Genomic DNA, 13,326 nt, shown 5'->3' with positions numbered 1-13,326 from the left:
TTCTTTTTATGCTTCTGGCTCTGACTCTTCTACTGGCATCTCAACCCCGAGCCCAACTAAAAACTCGGCAATATCGGGTTTCTCGCGAGAGCACTCTAATAAATCCTCCTCATCTAGGGCATTAATATCTGCACCATGGCTAATGAGCAGTCTGACCGATTCCAAGCACCCATATACTATCGCATGAGCCAAAGGTGTAAGCCCATCTTCATCAACCGCAGCGACATTGGACCCGCATTCCAACAACCGCTTGAGTGCATGTGATGAATCTCCAATCTCAGCTGCGATATGCAACGCTGTTTGTCCGTTCGCCGCTTGAGCCTCAATGTTGTCACCGCGATCAACAAGCGACTGGATCAGGGTCTCCCTGGCTCCAAAATGAGCAGCGAGGTGGAGGGGACTATATCCTTTCGTATAGCAATGCCATCTCTCTTCCTCAGCCTCGAACTCATCATAGCTCTCTTCATCAATGTACGGCCATGCTTCGGCAGCTTGAAGATAAGAGTCTACCGACCGATGTGAAGTTGTCATTCTTAAGAAGTCTCTGTCGTAAAGCAGTGACGGCAAAGCTGCAAGGCTTGGTGAAAGGGTTCTGGCGGCATAGCAAAGAAACGGATGTGCTTTCAATCTCTCTTTGAGCTCTTGAGATGACCTGCACGCGCCTTCGTGGTCGCTTCTTGTCAAGTACAGAAATGTCGCTTTGATGTGGCGCGCATGGTATTTATCGCCAAACACTTCATTTCGTAAGTAGTCCAGTAGCAATGGAGACCGCAACTTCATAACCTTCGTTGTCGTGTCGATAAAGGCAAAGTCGGAGCAGGCGTCCGAGATTTGTGTAAGAGTAAACACTGTGTTATCTTCGTCTCTGATTCCCCAAGCGATGAGAGCTTCCCACAGCATCGATGGAGTAAGCGTGTATCCGTTTTCTTCGCCATGGACCAGGTAGTAAAGCGAGCAGAGGACCATGTCTGAATGCTTTGAAGTTTCGATCCTGTTGACTAGAGCTCTGCAAAAGGCTTGGGAGACATCTATACTAGAGTTTGATGACCAGGACTCTACCAGATTGAGAAAAGTCGTGGTCGGTTGTGATGCGATGTTGCTCGACCAAGTCGGTATGATAGGAAGAAACCTAGTAGACCTTTAGCGGATGCTACCGCAAATACGCAGCAAGACTTACCGGCCGTCAGCCATCTCCATGAGTTTCTGATATGGAAAAAGCTTAGTATGGGAATCGTCCAGCACCTCTGCACCGACAGGTGCCTCGTCAATGGCTCTCGCATGATACAGACTCAAATCCTCGTCGGTAGCGCGAGCTACGATCGTGTTGATGCCAAAGGCGTTAGAAAGGGCGTGTGAAGGCGGATCCCGACTGGTCAGCATCATTTGCAATTGGGTCTTTTCTTTCAGCAGAAGTTCCATCAGCTCACGCAAGCCGACCTCATTTGAGGAGTCGACCCCATCTAGGATGATAACAATCCTACGGAATTCAGAAGCCAGCAGCTGCAGTATAGTCACGGCACTTACGGCATCTCCCAAGCCATCGTCAATAGTCTCCAAAACTTGGATTGGAAAGGTAGATTTCTCCGAAAGTTGCGATACCAACTGTCTAGTGATTGAGCGAAGCGCAAGGTTGTAGTCAGCGAGGTTGAACTGCAGCTCATGCCGACCAAAATGGTATACGGCGGCTCCGGTGTTTGGTAGGATCTGATCATCTAGAATACGGCTCATGGTATTCGAGGTGATGAAAGTCTTGCCAGTTGCGCCTGATAGTCGTTAGCCAGGCACAGAGAAGTAATGGAAGAAGGCGAGATACTTCGTCCATGGAGCCAAAGCACGCGACCGCGAGTCCCGCTCAGCCAATCCTGTGTCGTCTCATGGTCGAAAAACCATTGCCCGATTCCGGGGATACGCGCATCGTTGAGAAGTCGCTGTTGAGTGGCTGATTGATCGCCCGGATTTAACCTTCGAAGCAAGGGTTTCCGGTCAGTCAGCTGCATTATGAAATATGCCATGCAAGTATGAATAAACGGTTAAATATTTAATAACTCAGGGCTCGGTATTTATCTGACTGCTACCTTGGCCGAATGACCGTGGCTCAGCGGAGAAATTCACAGCCGCTACTCAAGGATTGGCTGCATCGTATAATAATCGCCCCCACTCGCTCGCTAGTTTTGAAACACGCCTCGTATTACAAAAAGGGAGCGTGTTCCTGTTCCAGGCATCAACTAATTATTCCCAGTCGTAAGATTCTGGAAGATCAAATCAATTCTCTGTTTGCCCGTCGGGTCATATTTTTCAACGTATCTCTCCCCAAAAGGTTGCATCCAAGTGTCTGCAACATACGTATCAGTAGAGGCCACGCAATAGGCAGCAGAATTACTCACCATATGTCGTTTGAGGCTTCGTGTCGCAAAGCCAGATGATAGTGTCATTGACACTGTCTTTGAGATCACTTTTCGGAAAAGCTTTGGCAATTGCAGAATACTTCTCCTCCGAGACGCCATAAGCCGGTCCCGAAAAGTCCATTGCAATGCCCTTCGATACAACCTGCACATCAAGTTCCTTGAAATATGATATAGACCTTTCTGTATGAAGCGCGATCGCATCCCACACGAGCTGGACATTCCTCTCATGCCAAAACTTTCCATGGTGGTGCTCTTGTATGAAGTCGCGTGCTGCGAAAGCCCCGTCGACTTCGAACCGACGATCAGCGCTGATGATGGGCGACGCTTCTGTCGTGTCCCAGCCAAGGTCGTGCAAGAGGGTAGCGACAGCGTGAACTTCGAGGTCGACACTATCGCTGAGGGTTTCGTTGGCATTGATCATGAGGACTCCGTAGAGCCACGACCGCATGACGTGCTTGTAGATGGGGTAGGTACTATGCTTCAACGCAAATGCTTCAGCATCTTGAACAATTGGCGTATTGACGACTGTTATGCCAGCGACTTTTCGCGCAGGAAATGGCAATCCGTTGCTCTCAGCTTTACAACTGCCACAGAAGAGGGTCATAAGAAAGACAAAAGTTTTGATCCGATAGATGAACATGATGATGGTATTCATATGGTACTTCTCACTTCAGATGCATGAAATTCATTTGACCTTTGAACAATATATAATGCATATGATTAGAAATCACCGAAATTGGGGAATTAATAATTCACCAACTTTGAGCAAGAATTGCTGACGTGAGACTTCACAATGCATGAGGTGAATGTCCTACGGACCGACGGTATAGTTCACAAGAGAGACTAAAGTTCTTGTGCAGATCCCTCGGCGTTCTTCAGTGTCGTGGCATTAGCATATAGTCTTGTACTGGAGATAAGAGTCACTCATCCTATATAATGTGTTATAACTAACTTCGCGCACATCTAGATATCTTTGCTTTTATACTTGAGTTCCTTAGTGGCGTTGCTCTTATCGACTAGTACTTAGGTGTCTTGTCTATGCCTTATAATATGTTGCTTCTATATGTGCACTGATGTATTTCAAGGTCTAAGCCCATACTTCAAAAGTCTATTGTGATCTATAATTTATTGCCACGCCCGTGCTTTCTTACTAATGGCTAGTCTGCTGCTAAGACCCAAGAGGGATTGCATTATCAAGTCCTGCTAACCTCCTGAAGAGGCCAAACCATGTCAGGAATGCGATATCCCAGTCTGTCCATGTAGTACGAGGTATCGAGTCCGTGAACTCTCCAAGCAATGACTCTCTCACCGCGCTCTTCCACTAAACCAAAGTTAGGTTTCATTATCTCCAGATGAGGACTCACATATCTCGAAGAATCGGGCGTCTCCCAAATTGTCATCATCAGCAGCTCGTCTCCGGTTAGGAGACTCATCAGTTGTACGAACTTCTCATTCGAAACCGTGATGACTTCGATATCCCCAGGTTTCATCATCTGACAGCATTGTCGACTGCCTGGTTGAAATTCCTTGGATTTTGATAGAGTGAAACTTGTCCATGATGTCCATTTACCCATGAACATGTTGAGGGGAAACGGCTGAGGGGTAGTGCTTGAAGGGATCGGATGACGCCTAAAGAGGTGAGAAGTTGCAGCTTTGCGGTCCAAGAGGAATGACACTAAATCGTGTGCAATCGAGAGCTTAGGATGAGGATTGACGGTGGCGATCAAACCATTCTCATCAGTAGCCTCCCTGCGAACGAAATCGATGACTAAATCCATTAGCCTTTCCTCCTGCTTACGGTATTCCGCATCCTTCATTTCATGACCAACTTCATGCCCGTCAGAATAAGACTCAATGAACGACAGAACATCGAAGTCCTTATCGGCCTCGAGATCCGATCGTCGAACTGGATAACCTTCCGACTCCTCCTTGACAGGTCTGGTAAGAGAGTTGTAATGATCCATGGTGCAAAGTGTCGCTGTGATTTTGAATTTGTTGTTGTTTGGTACTAGTAATTCTGATGTTAGTCAACAAGGCAGAGAACAGACAGAATAATCGGAAGCCCAGGCCCTTAAATACTAAAAGACTAGATGCGTTCGCGCAATTTTGTGATCTGTTCTCATATTTAGCATCATGTCTTCAAATTGTCAAAGAACTTTGTGCCGACAAAGGGCGAGCGATTCTTTGGGGGACTGAACAAGAGCAGTATATCTCAAATATGAGCGGACAAAAAATAGCTTACGGCACAAAGGCCAGGAACACAATTTATCGTAGTTCGATGAACATGATGCCATCTAAACAATGCACTTGCTATGTCGAAGCAAGAGACACATCAATCGTCGCCCAAACCCGTCTAGCGTGCACTAGGAACTTTTGCATCTTAAGCTTATTCATATGGTTCATGATCCCTGTCCCCAAAGTCTTCATCCACCTTCCAAAACAGTGCAACCTCAAGAAAAAACTCGCCATTGCCCAATTAAAAGCTTTTGGTGCTCTTGGTCTCGCGGGGTTATCGTTCTTTGCCAAGATGACCCTCACCTGGTGCAACGTCGATCGGGCTTGGTCACATTTTAGTGCAGTAAATGTTCGACTCTCGTTGGTGCAAGCAAAAGTGCCTTGGAGTCGTCACCGCTAGCGATAAGGCCTCCACTGAATAAGTCCGCTGGCGATCATCATAGTAGCTGCTTGGCTAGATATGACCTTCCAGAAGCGAAACTGTTTCCGTGAACTTGTGTTCGTCATGATTCCCCGCCACGGATTGTCTTTCTTGGCATTGCGATTGCCTCTGATTGCGTGACTTGTTTATCTGTATAAATAGAGACTCTTCGCCTTTTGTGCTACTCCCCGCTTTCGTTGCCACTACCAGTTCAACTATCGTACATCGTCAACATGAAGTTCAGCACTGGTGTCGCCACATTGTTGGCGCTGGCTCCCAGCCATGGCCTCGCCAAGACTCATAAGCTGGAGTCGAAGAAGATCCAGGCTGACATGAAGACCAAGAAGTAATTGTCCCCGGTTTCTTACACTAGAGATACGCTAACATGATACAGTCTCATGTCAAACCTCCAGGCCTTCAACGACATTGCCTTTGCCAACGGTGGTAACAGAGCCTTCGGTCTTCCCGGATACGACGCTTCAGTCGATTACATCTTTAAGCGCATCTCAAAAGTCAAGACCGCCAAGGTCTGGAAGCAAAACTTTCCCGCGCTCTTTGCCTTTGTAGACTCAATTGAGCTCAAGGTCGACGACACGCCTGTTTACATCTACGGCCTGACCTACTCCCCCTCAACCTCCGAAGAAGGCATTACCGCCGAGATCACGCTCGGTCCCGAAGGCGCAGCAGGTTGCGACGCTTCATCATACGATGATCTCGACGTCAAGGGTAAAATCGTACTCGTCCAGCGCTTCCGCTGTCCTACCGGCGGAACACTTGCTGGAAGAGTGATCCCTGCTGCTGCAGCTGGTGCATCCGCTGTCATCATCTACCATGATCTCACCACGAATGTTACTGCTGGTTCTCTTAGTCAGCCTGATCCTGAGAAGCATGTTCCAGCTGGCTTTATCAATCTTGTGGATGGAGAGAAGATCAAGGAGAGGATCGAGGCTGGTGAGACTGTTACAGCGCATTTTCAGCAGACGCAGACCATCGAGGAGAGGATTACCCAGAATGTCATTGCTGAGACTAAGGGCGGTGATCCCCGTAATGTCATCATGGTTTGTCATTCTCTTCAATGACCAATAGTCATACTAATGGCTATCCAGCTCGGTGCCCATCTTGATAGTGTTCAGGCCGGTCCCGGTATCAATGATGATGGTATGTCACCCTGCCGCGCTCTATCATGGGTCCACTAACACAGTTAGGTTCCGGCTCATCCCTCATCCTCGAACTCTTCCTCGCCCTCTCAAAGTACAAGACCAAGAACAAGATCCGCTTTGCATGGTGGGGCGCCGAAGAAAACGGCCTCCTCGGCAGCAAGCACTACACCTCCACTCTTCCCGCCAAGGATGTCAACAACCTTCTCGTCTATCTCAATTTCGATATGGTTTCCAAAGGCTTTTTCGGCGTTGCTGATACTGACGGAAGTTCTCATGGATCTAAAGCTCCCAAGGGTTCTGAGGTCACGGAGAAGATCTTCACAGAATACTTTGAGAGCCAGGGAATTGAGGTTACACCTGCTGTTTTGACCAATGGTAGTGACTATGCGCCTTTCTGGCAGAACTTGAACAAGCCTTTTGGTTTCTTGCATACTGTAGGTTGACTTATTCTATTATGCTTCTACAACAACTAACCAAGGTTTAGGGCACGGCTGTTGCGCAGGATCCTTGCTACCACCAGGCTTGCGACACCATTGACAACCCTGATTCCAAGACCCTCACCATCAATGCCAAGGTAAGCCTTATACTCATGGAATTGCTACTTGTGACTCTAACGCAAACAGGCTGCTGCACACATCCTGGCTGTCCTCGACGATAGAGGAACAAAGCTCATCCCCAAGACCAAGACTACTGCCTCTTCGTTGCAGGGTCTCCAGGAGCGAAGTGTCGGACCTGACCTGGCTCAAATCGACGAGCTTGAGGCGATGGGCATTCGTCACTTAGGGTGCGGTATTCACGAGATTTAGAAATCTATCTGGAGAAGTTGAGTTGATTATAAAATGACGTGATGAGTTATGAGGAGTAGTTTGTTGATAGAGAAAAAAATCCGAGCGCATTCGGCGCACAACCTTATTCGCCTGTGAACGTGTCAACAGACCTCCACTTCCACTTTCTAAACCTCTCACACGATATTGGATCGGTACTCCAATAGTTACATATGTCTTCCGCCGTCAAGATTCTCCAGTCCCTTTCAAACTCAGGCGGTCTCGGGGCAGACGTATCAACCCCTTCATCCCACGCTATCACATCCTTCCTCTTGGCCCAATCTTCGCCCGTCACTTTACACCCTTTACTGCGCTTACATCTCTGCCCGCAAGATTCGCACTTGTAGTTCTTCCAATCTTCTGCGTGATCGATTTTCCAAGCGTCGGATTTGCCATGGGGATATGAACATGATGACCTGGTATGACCCATCTTATTTTTGAGTCTGTTACCATAGTATCGCTGTGAGAGCTCTTCAGTGTTGTAGCGTTGGGGATGGCCATGGCGAAGAGAGTCGCGGTAGAGCACATTTGATGTTATCCAACAGCTCGAACCTCTTTCTAGATATGTTTCAAGAACGTAATCGCTTTTAGTGAGCATCACTCTATCACACAAATCTTGTGTATCAGATTTGGTCGGAATGAACGAGTCGACTACCGTGACCTTTACGCGCTCTTGTTCAAGCTTTTGAAGAAGTTCCTTGTTTGCTGAGTCCTTCATCTGCGCCTCAGAAAGGTAAACTTCAAAATCCTCGCGAGACATCCTCCAACTATCGAGCTTGGAGTTCTCTAGGAGCCATTCGAGCACAAAAGCGTCAACAGGATTGGAATGGCCGATGATGTAGTGGTGTCGTAGACCAGGTGGAGGTGAGGTGCGAAGTCGTGGAGAGCCAGTTCCAGCGGGGTCGTTATGAACTTTCTGGCCAACCCATGACCATAGAAGCATCTTGAGATTGAACCAACAGCCCTCGTAGTATTCTACTTCTTTGTCTTTGTCGATGATGGTGCGTATGTAAGCGATTCTCGTTGTTATATGTGGAGTCGGCGTGTCTTTCATCGCTGCTGGAACAAGCCGATTCACGTGTTGGATGGGATTGAGGATCAACGCCTGGGCAGTAGCACAGGTAGTAGAAGTAAGAGAATCAGTATCGAGAGCTTTTTGCTTCAGTATTGCTTGGAGATTTGGCGATTTCAATCGCTACCAGGTGTAACATTAAAGATGAAGTCGGCAAGTGACTGACCGCAAATCGAGCCATCTCAAATACGAAAAAGACCGGGTATTGGCATTCGCATCATAAGAAACGTAGCTCCAAGTACCAGTTGTACTAATTGAAGTTGGAAGTGACCCTACGGGTACCCGCCTCAAACCCGACGCTAAAATGGGACAGTCTTTGTCATGCGTCTGTAATACATGTTCCAATTGCTCACGACAGCAAATCACTGTAAGACTAACATAAATTCGCTATCAAAAATAATACATGTCTTACGTCTTATCGCTATAGGTATTGTTACACTCCGCTTTTTCTATAACCTTCAAGCAATCCTTTTACTGAAACTTGACGGCCTCAGCTTTCTCATAAGCGTAAGGTACACTGGGCGTCTTCCATCTCGGCGTCACCTCGTCATCGCTTAAACTAACAACGGGCTTCAGGATACTCAGTCTATTTCCATCAAAGGCGCTTGTCTCAAAGCTCTGGTACCATCCACCGTCTTCCGCCAACTCCCTACCAAGGACTCTCTTCCATCCATCCCAGACCGTCATCATAAGATCAAGAACATGATGCGATCCTCTCATTTCTGCCCACTGGAAACGCTTAGCACATTCGGCGACTGTTTCGGGTGAGTAGAGACCGACGTCGGATCGAAGAGCGAACGCGTTGACGGCGACGAGAGATGCGTGAACAGCATAGCTTCCGCCCTTGGTGGCGCGATCGCGAAGGGCCAGAAGAGCACCTACTGCGCCGAGAACGCCAGTAGTCATGTCGCTAACAGGTAGAGAAGGCAGGACAGCTTCGTTGTTAGGTAAGTTGAGAGAACGACCAGTGACGTATGCTGATCCTGCCACCGCATCAGCAATTTGTTGCCAGCCAGGTCTCTCGGCATAATATCCATCAGGGCCATAACAGTTCTCCGAAACGTGAACAATACCACGACCTCGCTCTCCAGCCATCTTGAGGATGTCGTTCAATCCAAGGCCAAACTTCGGCATCTTGTTCACACGGAAGCCTTGGATGAATACATCTGCCTGGGCTATAAGAGACTTGATGATAGCTGCATGCTCGGGTTTCCGCAGATCAATAGCGATGGTACGCTTTCCAGCGTTGAGAGTGAGTTGCATAATGTTGATATCGGGTAAGTGAGGGGGATTGACCCTGATAACATCAGCGCCGAAGCTGGAAAGTATCGTGCCGATTTGCGGACCTGCGATAACACGAGTCATCTCGACGACTTTGATACCGGCTAGCGGGCGCTTATCGGCTGGATCAAGAGGAGGGAACGCAACGGGAGGTGTAGGGATAGCTTGGGGTTGAGCCTTGACATTGATGAGAGGATGAGCAGCGAGTGACTTGCCCATTTCGCTTTCATTCCATTGCTTGGGTGTGAAGCAGATACTGCCGCAGTTGCCGTTGACAAGATTTGTGAACTCAAGCTTCTCAGGTGAGAGTTTGCTTGTGAACTTTGTGATATGCGCGGCTGCTTCTTCATTGGAGGTGATGGCCTCGGATGGGTCGACGCCAATAGACTTGAGGACTGGCTCAGCGTTCATGGACCCATGAAGAGAGTACCAAACATCAGGATCAGAGGTAGGATAAAGCCCTGTGGTACGATACTTGAGAGGTGTTTCAACCCATCCTCGTTCCCAATCTGGTAACAGCGTCTTTAGTTCTCCAGACTTGGCCAACGCAAGGGCATCCTTGCCACCAACATATGCAGTAGCGATATTGCCAAACCAAAGTCCAGCATGTGTTGTATTGACAGTCACTCTTCGCTCCTTGTTTTCGACACCTCGAAGAGTAAGGATCTCGTCAGCTACTACACCAGCCATGGCATGCAGAGCGGCAGCTACTGAGACAGCCTTTATAGGACCGGAGATGACTGGGAACTCATCGCCAGTGAATCTGACCTTTGAAAGGATGGAATCATCTTGGGTGAAGCCGGGTGTTTGAGAGGCGATGAGACGGAAGATGCGTTGTGTGTCTTGGGGAACGGGGACGAATGTGCGGTCGAAATGAGTACCGGGACCGTATACATCCGGGATTCTGGGTTCTTGTGACATATTGAGGGCTGCGAGATTAGGAGTAGCAAGTGAAGAGGTGAGGCAGGTCAAGATGCAGATGGGGTAGATAGCTTGGACTATGGTCGGATGCCTGACTTTTATTACTTCAGAATGATGTTAAAGTCGGTGTAACGACGAGTTCTCGGTCACAAATCTTCAACCTCCAGGGATTCCATTTTTCAACTCCACAGAAATCATGCATCGTCACCATCTCCATAATAGGCCCCCGATGGACAGAACTCCTAGTCGGCAGTCTTAAACGCGAGCGCGAGCGGAGATCGGACATAGGAAGAATAAGTGGAATTCCATCTCCACGCAATTGCAACATGAGGCTCAAAAACCCGCCACGACAAAAGGCATTTCCAGGGACGAGCAGCTGATTTGTTGCATCTTCTCCACGATGACGCAGGGACGGAACAGTAGAGTGGAGAAACGCGGACACTTCCGCACAGGAAAAGATGTAGAAATTTTCTGGAAGATGAAGAAGAAGAAATCGAGACTAGTACTCGGAGATTGGATTGTCCGATGGGGATATTGCCCCTTGTAGTGGTGCAACTGCGATGCATGACGTTGATGGGATCAAATACTGAAGCGTGATGGATATACAGAATTAAGAGATTCAGAATTATAGGAACGAAATTGGTAGCATCTTTCAATCTGTTAGGCTCAAATGACATCGGTAATACTTTCTAAAAGTAAATCTCACTATCAGAATCTGAACAAAGTATCATTCTCCGTTTCGTTATTTCTCGTCCCCTTAAGTCCTGTCCCGAATAGTTGCCATGAGTAGCTCGTACGCCGCATCACCCAATCCGACCGTCTCCTTTTCTGGTGCCCAACCGTCGTCTGGTCGACTTCTTCCCCAGGTCGGATATGGATTATCCCATGACCAGCACATGCCGATATCATACTTAAGATACTGCATTCGTGCTGTCCTTCGTTGTAGCAATCCCGCACCATGAGGTATCTCCGAGCCAATACTGGCTCCTTGGTATTGCTGACCTCCACGCCTGCAGGTTTGCAAAAGTTGCTGTGAACATTTTCCCTAAACATTGGACTCAGCTCATCGCTGCTGAGATTGACAAAACCTTCGTATTCTATCAATGCTTTGGCACTCGGCCATTGGGACGATCAATCGCCATGGCCCATGATGAACTTCTTGAGGCCTTTTCATACGTCCTCTCCAGGTTTCAAGGACATTGTGCCATTTGATGTCATACTCTTTGGTTACAGCAGTAGCATAATTATCCTTCATGACAGCGCGCGGATCGGGGTATCCGTCACTGGTCAGGGGGCTGTGTTGACGGGCTTTGAATAAGATAGGGCAGTCATCCAGATAGAGCTCTTGTAGAGCACCACTTGCATTGCTTTCTCCGATAGTTGCAATCCAGTCTGTTTGTCGCTTATCAGTAAAGACATATTGCCCAAGAGCTAGAACCTTGAGTCGAGGTAGCATTCCAATCTCATAGAGATTCATTCTGGGGAATCAGCCCCAGTACTCAGTGTAGTAAAGAGATAAAGTTCTGAGAAAATCCCCCAGACTTGGTGTTAGCCAAGTTGAGGTGAGCTTCTGGAAGAATTCGTGCCTCTCTTGGGGAAAGCGAATCTGGTGTTGCGATCTGTGATACTCTGTAGTAACCAAGAGCTTCAAGCCTTGCAAGTGAGGCAGGCGGAGTGATTGCTGCCAAGCTTTTGAAGAAGCCAGATTGGGATCATGATAATCGGCCAAGTTGGAAATAGTGAGCTCTTGGAGGTGCTCTGGCACCCCAGCGACGAACTCTGTGCCATCATCTAGATACTTAGCTTTGAAATCATGAAGGTTCGCCCTCTCATCTATTCGACTTGCTTTGTCCGTGTCCATAATCCCACCATGCAGTGAGAAATAGTATCAAGGATTCTCCACCGAAATGGCCAGTCTTCCTCGATCCACGCCCATTCAAATTCTCTTTTGTTATTCCCGCAATATTTGCTGGACCTCAAATGTAGCTTAGTGAGCTTGTAGAAGTAGCGCAGGGAAGGAATGGCGTTGAAGAAGCCAATGGGAAATTCATAGGACTCGTTGGAGGCGTATTCATAATCTTGGCCAATATTCGTGTCAATGGTTACTTCCTTAACGTAGTTCCTTAGACGAGCTGATGTTGCAATGGAACTGAAATTCGTTGCCGCGGTTCCATAAGCTCGAAGGTAAAACGTCCTGAAAGCGAACGGAGTCGCTGCATCATGCAATCTATGAGTAACCAATCTCAAGCGAAGCAGGTCGGGTTTCGGGAGAGTCGAACATATCAGGGTGACGATCTCGGGCGGAAGAGGAAGGTCACTTTGATATGCGGTCTCCATTGTCGAATACGAAGGTCTTTGTGTTCAAGAATGTGATGATGCAGATGCAGCGATGTCCGAGCTGAGGGAACTTTGTCTGGCCACACAGAAAATTGATGATTGACCCACTACTCCGTATATTAGGCTCCAGCTTGCCGAGAAGTACGAAGTCGGCTTACGCCGATTGGATAGAAATTGATCTACGGGATACTCCAGAATGCGCTCTACATACGGTGATTATATATTTAAACAGAATATATAGTGTTTTCGAGAGAAATAAGATCTCGACTTTTTGCAGTCATAGATCTTATCTGGTAAGTACAGAGTAAAGAAAGAATAATAAGAATGGATCGGCTTGCAATGAGGTAAGAATCGGCGTATAAAATGAAGCACATGCTATTTGGACCTTCTCGAAACGACAGAGACATTAATGATGTATGCAGAGATGAATAGCTGTAGCACTGCAGATACGTAATTAAATGTTACATATACGAGCTTTATAATATGTCTGCGGCTTATGAAGCATTACAAACATATTACCAAAGAGGAATGGTCGAGGAAACCCAAATGCCGCTGGCGGCCGAACCATACATGGAACATACGATAGCCTCATTCCTGTGATGATCCAAAGCACTTTTGCGGCAGGACTGGAATCTACGACATCTGCCGTGGCCTTGGGGATGAATCTGTG

General features: G+C 47.7%; 7 protein-coding genes; 1 reads left to right on the top strand and 6 right to left on the bottom strand.

The window, feature by feature from the left end:
* Positions 1–6: 6 nt before the first annotated feature.
* FFUJ_12574 (uncharacterized protein) lies at positions 7–1,997 on the bottom strand (the record flags this gene model as incomplete). XM_023582196.1 has 3 exons in its annotated part: positions 7–1,129; positions 1,178–1,763; positions 1,814–1,997. 3 exons carry the CDS (start codon positions 1,995–1,997, stop codon positions 7–9), a joined length of 1,893 nt encoding a protein of 630 aa, XP_023434761.1.
* A 228-nt stretch (positions 1,998–2,225) lies between these two features.
* On the bottom strand, positions 2,226–3,045 carry FFUJ_12573 (uncharacterized protein; the record flags this gene model as incomplete). XM_023582195.1 has 2 exons in its annotated part: positions 2,226–2,332; positions 2,385–3,045. 2 exons carry the CDS (start codon positions 3,043–3,045, stop codon positions 2,226–2,228), a joined length of 768 nt encoding a protein of 255 aa, XP_023434760.1.
* Positions 3,046–3,598: 553 nt separating this feature from the next.
* FFUJ_12572 (uncharacterized protein) lies at positions 3,599–4,369 on the bottom strand (the record flags this gene model as incomplete). The annotated part of the gene is made up of 1 exon (XM_023582193.1): positions 3,599–4,369. One exon carries the CDS (start codon positions 4,367–4,369, stop codon positions 3,599–3,601), a length of 771 nt encoding a protein of 256 aa, XP_023434759.1.
* Positions 4,370–5,294: 925 nt separating this feature from the next.
* Positions 5,295–7,027, top strand: FFUJ_12571 (related to aminopeptidase Y precursor, vacuolar; the record flags this gene model as incomplete). XM_023582192.1 has 6 exons in its annotated part: positions 5,295–5,407; positions 5,456–6,119; positions 6,168–6,219; positions 6,267–6,655; positions 6,706–6,795; positions 6,845–7,027. 6 exons carry the CDS (start codon positions 5,295–5,297, stop codon positions 7,025–7,027), a joined length of 1,491 nt encoding a protein of 496 aa, XP_023434758.1.
* A 103-nt stretch (positions 7,028–7,130) lies between these two features.
* FFUJ_12570 (uncharacterized protein) lies at positions 7,131–8,099 on the bottom strand (the record flags this gene model as incomplete). The annotated part of the gene is made up of 1 exon (XM_023582191.1): positions 7,131–8,099. One exon carries the CDS (start codon positions 8,097–8,099, stop codon positions 7,131–7,133), a length of 969 nt encoding a protein of 322 aa, XP_023434757.1.
* A 489-nt stretch (positions 8,100–8,588) lies between these two features.
* Positions 8,589–10,319, bottom strand: FFUJ_12569 (related to acyl-CoA transferases/carnitine dehydratase; the record flags this gene model as incomplete). Its single annotated transcript, XM_023582190.1, has 1 exon — positions 8,589–10,319. The coding sequence occupies one exon, from the start codon at positions 10,317–10,319 to the stop codon at positions 8,589–8,591; it is 1,731 nt and encodes a 576-aa protein (XP_023434756.1).
* Positions 10,320–11,076: 757 nt separating this feature from the next.
* On the bottom strand, positions 11,077–12,656 carry FFUJ_12568 (uncharacterized protein; the record flags this gene model as incomplete). XM_023582189.1 has 3 exons in its annotated part: positions 11,077–11,329; positions 11,408–11,757; positions 12,189–12,656. 3 exons carry the CDS (start codon positions 12,654–12,656, stop codon positions 11,077–11,079), a joined length of 1,071 nt encoding a protein of 356 aa, XP_023434755.1.
* Between the last annotated feature and the right edge of the window lie 670 nt (positions 12,657–13,326).

The sequence above is a fragment of the Fusarium fujikuroi genome, chromosome FFUJ_chr08 (genome assembly GCF_900079805.1).
Source record: "Fusarium fujikuroi IMI 58289 draft genome, chromosome FFUJ_chr08".
Taxonomy (NCBI): domain Eukaryota; kingdom Fungi; phylum Ascomycota; class Sordariomycetes; order Hypocreales; family Nectriaceae; genus Fusarium; species Fusarium fujikuroi.
Note: the sequence above shows the minus strand (reverse complement) of the source record. Positions and strands in the feature narration are given on the sequence as shown.